At 37.7% G+C, this 4983-nt stretch overlaps 1 protein-coding gene across 1 annotated transcript; it reads left to right on the plus strand.

Moving 5' to 3' along the window:
- Positions 1 to 2404: 2404 nt before the first annotated feature.
- On the plus strand, positions 2405 to 4615 carry LOC110103653 (heavy metal-associated isoprenylated plant protein 32). Its single transcript, XM_020832452.2, has 3 exons — positions 2405 to 2773; positions 2945 to 3020; positions 3177 to 4615. Exons 1-3 carry the CDS (start codon positions 2735 to 2737, stop codon positions 4463 to 4465), a joined length of 1404 nt encoding a protein of 467 aa, XP_020688111.1. The 5' UTR covers positions 2405 to 2734; the 3' UTR covers positions 4466 to 4615.
- The last annotated feature ends 368 nt before the right edge of the window (positions 4616 to 4983 follow it).

The raw sequence follows: 4983 nt of genomic DNA on the forward strand, positions 1-4983 counted from the left end.
ATATCACTTGGGTTAACTTTCTCAAAAGAGGATAATTCTACCATTTATCTTTCCATTGACTTCCATTAATGATAATTCACTTCTTAATATTTGGCGAATAATATGCGTACTCTTTTATACATGCCTTATGATGCCAAGATTAATTCCCTTATTATTAATGGTTATTGGTGCTTACTTGAGGCTCTTCATTATCTTCTCTCTCTCTCTCTCTCTCTCTCTCTCTCTCTCTCTCTCTCTCTCTCTCTCTTCACTATTTTAATACAACCACTAACATTCCAGTTAATACTATTTTTTATAGTATTTTATAGAAATGCAAGAATTAATTTTCCCTTTATGACGCTAAATTGATCATTTTCTTTATATCATTGAATGTATATTTGGGTAAGCTCATTTGGCTAAAAAAGTGCAAATGTATGGCCTTCTTTGGCTTTTTTTGGTGGTCAACTTTCTACGGGTTTATGAGAAAATTAATTCTAGATTATGTTATATCAACATGCTTTCTAAATAGTCTATTGCTTGCTTGTTATAGTTCATGCTAAAATACATAATGCTTTTTAAAGATTCTCTTATATGCTCATAGAAAGTTGGGTTGCTAATTTTATGTATATTTTTGCTTCTTTTTTTTCTCAGTTGGCTATTTGGTAGCACATAGTTATTAATGAAATGATGCGCTCTTTATAGAAATATTGAGCTTTTTATTAGATCTTATCATATTTCTATAATAAGGTTATTAAGTTACGCTTTATTCTCTAAATTTATTCTTTGTAATGTCACTTTCATACAAAATCTAATGCAATCTCGATGCTTTGACTCTTCACAATTTTTTTTATTACAAATATAACAGTTTAAAAATTAAATATTAAAATAATTAAAAAAAAACCAATATTTAATCAAATAATAAACCACAACTTTGAAATATACTATATGAGAATGATACATTTTAAGAATAAAAAAATTATTATTATTATTATTTCTTTGGGGGGGGGGGGACTAATTTGAATCATATTATTAAAAAAAGCCATTTATTTAATTAAGAGGAGAGAAAAGCCATGTGATGTGTCTTATAGTGTATCTTTGGAGCATCTGAATGTCCTACTCTCTGATGTAATGATAGACATTTTATAAGATATTTTTTAGAGGGCTCTAGTTATATATATAAAAAAAGTTATTATAAAATTTTATTTTTCAAAAAAAAAATATAATAATAAAAACAGGATGTGTGAGATTGGATCTATATTATTATTTAATAATATTAATGAGCTTTAAAATATGATTTAAAACATCGAGCAATTAAATGAGTCCTAACTTCTAATCGAAAGTGCTCAACAATTTGATTTTGTCTCATTAATATTATAAAAAAATTTATGTATAACTCTGATTTTGATCCAAAACATACGTAATTAAGCCCAAACATTTTATTTATTTAAAATTATGATTTAAATAAATGTTTATGTGGGTTATAATAGAAGTTCACAAAAGGGTGTAAATGAGTCAAGGCAAATATCTGCCTAATCAAACCGACCTCATTAATTTTTACTAGGCAAGAATTCAAGTTCGAGCTGACTCGAGCTCATTTGTTTATCCCGACCTCGAACCATTAAATTTTTTTTAGGATAGAGCTTAGCTCGATTGCCCAAGCTCATTTGGAAAGGTTTGTTTGTCTCGATTGTTGAGCTGGATTTATTTGTTTTAAAATAATTTTGTTGGTTTTTAGAATTTTTATTTTTAATATAGAAACAATTTAAAAAGATTGAAATGCATTATATAATATTATTTTTAAACTATTTTTAAAATTATTCGAATAATTTGGTCAGCTTACAAGATGAGTTAGTTGAGCTCGAGCTTCATAAAACATGAGCTCGAGTATAAGCTCGAGCTAGAGCTTATAAATCATTAAACACAATTTATATGCTCATTAATGAATAGAGTTAGAGCCTACTCGGCTCTGTTATTATGTAAAAAATCTCTCTTTTTTATTTTTATTAAATATATATTTTAAAATATATTTTATAATATTTAATTATGAAAGTAGTCAAAATAAATCGCAACCCTACGGATCACAATTTGAAAATTTTGCTGTGACAATGAAATAAAATCTTAACGGAAACTTTCTGATGGCACAAATATGAAAGTAAAAAAATTGAAGTATATACTATATACTGATTTTTAGCTATGTTTTACAGTGAATGGAGCGATCAAAGGGTAACGTAGATGCTAGCACAAGGAAAGTTTTCTTAGGGTGTGAAATGAAAATAAGGAAATTGCATTATCAACGCTCACTTAAAATCCTTATAATTAATTATTTTATATAATTGTAAAAATCTATTATTTTTTTACAGAGGGTTTCTATGTAAAAGCCAAATTATCGGGGAAAACCGGAAAAGAACTAATAAAGGGCAAGGATGCAGCTAACAGAGCTTGTCTCTGCGATTTGGAATCGTCAATCGTCATCTCTCTCTCTCTCTCTCTTTCTCTCGTGCTTGGAGTGGGAGAGTCCGGACTGATGAGCGCACAGGACTAAAAACACATTCTTTTGCTTTCCAATCTTCTCCATCCTTGGCCTTCTGTTGATGCTTATTTCTCTGCCTGAAGGAACCTCCAAAGGATAATAGTATTTTGTTGGCTTTTCCTTTGCCTGCTTCTTCTCTCCTCTTTCTTCTTCGTCTTCTTCAGATCTGAAAGTTATCTGAAGTAGTTTTATAAGCTTGGGCTAAGATCTCACTTGTTGTGAACAATGAGCAAGGAAGATGACATCAAGTTCCTCAAAATACAGGTGCTCTTTGTCACTCTTCATGCCGATCTACTATCTGTCATGTCGAATACGTTGTGTATTATGCAAGATCTTCACCTTTTGTTCTTCTTTTCACTCGCGGGCTCTGTTAATTCCCTGATCTGTGATTTTGTTGTTCAATCATTTTATGTTTGTGATGTTTCTTTGTTGCAGACGTGTGTGCTGAAGGTAAACATACACTGTGATGGCTGCAAGCAGAAGGTGAAGAAGCTGCTTCAGAAAGTTGATGGTAGTGTACAAGTTGAAAACTTTCGTTTGCTTGAATGGCTACGGTGGTTGATCTTTGATGGAAAAATTTTACAATTAAAAAACTAGTTCTTGCTACTATTCCAGTGGCCGAGCGCGTCTTTAATGGCTAACAAGTTGTCTCTTTTCGCTTTCACAGGAGTTTTCCACACTAACATTGACGCTGAGCAGGGGAGAGTAACAGTCTCCGGCAATGTAGATCCGGCCACACTAGTAAAGAAGCTCAACAAAGCCGGAAAGCACGCAGAGATTCTTCTTCCCAAGGGCGTCAACATCACTCAGCTGCAAAAACACCAACAGGACAACCAAAAAGCTCACCAGAATAAAGACAACGGCAAGCCCCCTAAATCCAGCGCCGGCGCCGGAAACGGCGGTGGCGGAGGAAAAGACCAGAAGGGCCAAGCAACACAGGCGCAGCCGATGAAAGGGCTCAAAGATCTGAAGTTTCCCCAGCTAAAAGACTTGAAGTTTCCCTTCCATAAAGATCCAAAATCGGTGAAGTTCGCTCTTCCACCAGAAGTCGGCGAAGATTGCAGCGATTACGACGATTACGACGATGAAGATGACGACGACTTCGATGATGAGGAGATGGACGAGTTCGACAGTTTCGACGCCGACTTCGATGACGACTTCCGGAACCTCAAACTCAAGCCTGGTTCTGCTCCGCCTAACCACCCTAGTGCGGCCATGGTGATCCCCGACAAGAAGAACGGGAAGAAAGGGGGAGCTGTTGAAATCCCGGTGCAGGTCAAGGGAATGAACGGAAACAACGATGGTAAGAGCGGGAAGAAGGGTGGGGTCAGCCAGAATCAGGCCGGCGGCGGGGGCGGAAAAAACGCCGGCAAGGTCCCGGGCGGTGGTGGCGTGACGCAGGACGTCAAGAATGCTGGAAACAATGGCGCCCCCAAGCCCAACGCTAATTCTGGGAAGAAAGGCGGCGGTGGTGCAGGCGGCGGCGGCGGCGGTGGCTTAAAGAACGAGGCTGCCGGAGGTGCCCCCAACACCGCCAAAGGCGGAATGATGGGCCCTCCTGCCGGTTTTCCAGTGGGCATGAACGCCGGGCAAATGGGCTTCATCCCGCCTATGGGTCAGGCAGCAGGAGCCGTGCAGGGTCTACCCCCTGGCATGGCGCCGCAGGGTTACTTTCCCGCCGGCGGGATGCCAGCGATGAGCCCTGAAATGATGGCTGCCGCCGCCGCCGCCGCTGGCGGCGCTGTAAATCCGTACCAACAGCAATACATGGCAGCGATGATGCAGCAACAGCAGAGAATGATGATGAACGGCCAGGATCGCGGATACCCACCGATGATGGGTTATCCCCGGCCTCCACCGCCCCCGGCGATGTACATGTCGCAGCCGCCTCCCTATGCCGAACCTTACACCAACTACTTCAGCGATGAAAACGCCAATAGCTGCTCGATTATGTGATGGAAGAGATGGATAATTCGAAACATGGAGAATATAAGTGGGTTAATTAGACAATTTCTTAGAAAAAAATTTTAATTTTGTTTTGCTCTCACTAAGTTGCAGGTTGTCGTTCTAAGTTTTCAAGTTATAATTATAATCTTATATGTGTAACTCTCTCTCTCTCTCTCCCCATCTCTTCATATATATATATAGAATAATAGTTAAGCTTCTTTCTTAAGGATTGGTTATTTTAGCTGTTGCTGGTTAAAACTATCATCTTGCAGGTTCTTTTGCTTCTTTGCTTTCTATCTTTGAAGGGAATTTGGTTATATGTGTTTAATGGTGGGGAAAAGCAGAGCAAACTGTGTAAAATGGTAAAAAGAAAAGGCTTCCCTTTGTTTTTGATTGAGTTTTGTTGGATCTGTAAATAAGGATGTTGAGAGTATTTTCTGGCAATACAAATTGTGGAATTGGTTTGCTGTGTGGTAGAAATTTATCCTGAGACTGTATTTTCTGTTTGTGTAAGGTTAAAGGATATA

Source organism: Dendrobium catenatum, unplaced genomic scaffold, assembly GCF_001605985.2.
Source record: "Dendrobium catenatum unplaced genomic scaffold, ASM160598v2 fragScaff_scaffold_506, whole genome shotgun sequence".
Taxonomy (NCBI): domain Eukaryota; kingdom Viridiplantae; phylum Streptophyta; class Magnoliopsida; order Asparagales; family Orchidaceae; genus Dendrobium; species Dendrobium catenatum.

Bases quoted from the DNA above. Each gene is read 5' to 3' on its own strand.
- LOC110103653 (XM_020832452.2), top strand. From the start codon at position 2,735: ATGAGCAAGGAAGATGACATCAAGTTCCTCAAAATACAG. The intron at 2,774-2,944 runs GTGCTCTTTGTC...TCTTTGTTGCAG, and splicing joins TCAAGTTCCTCAAAATACAG to ACGTGTGTGCTGAAGGTAAA. The intron at 3,021-3,176 runs GTAGTGTACAAG...TCGCTTTCACAG, and splicing joins GCTGCTTCAGAAAGTTGATG to GAGTTTTCCACACTAACATT.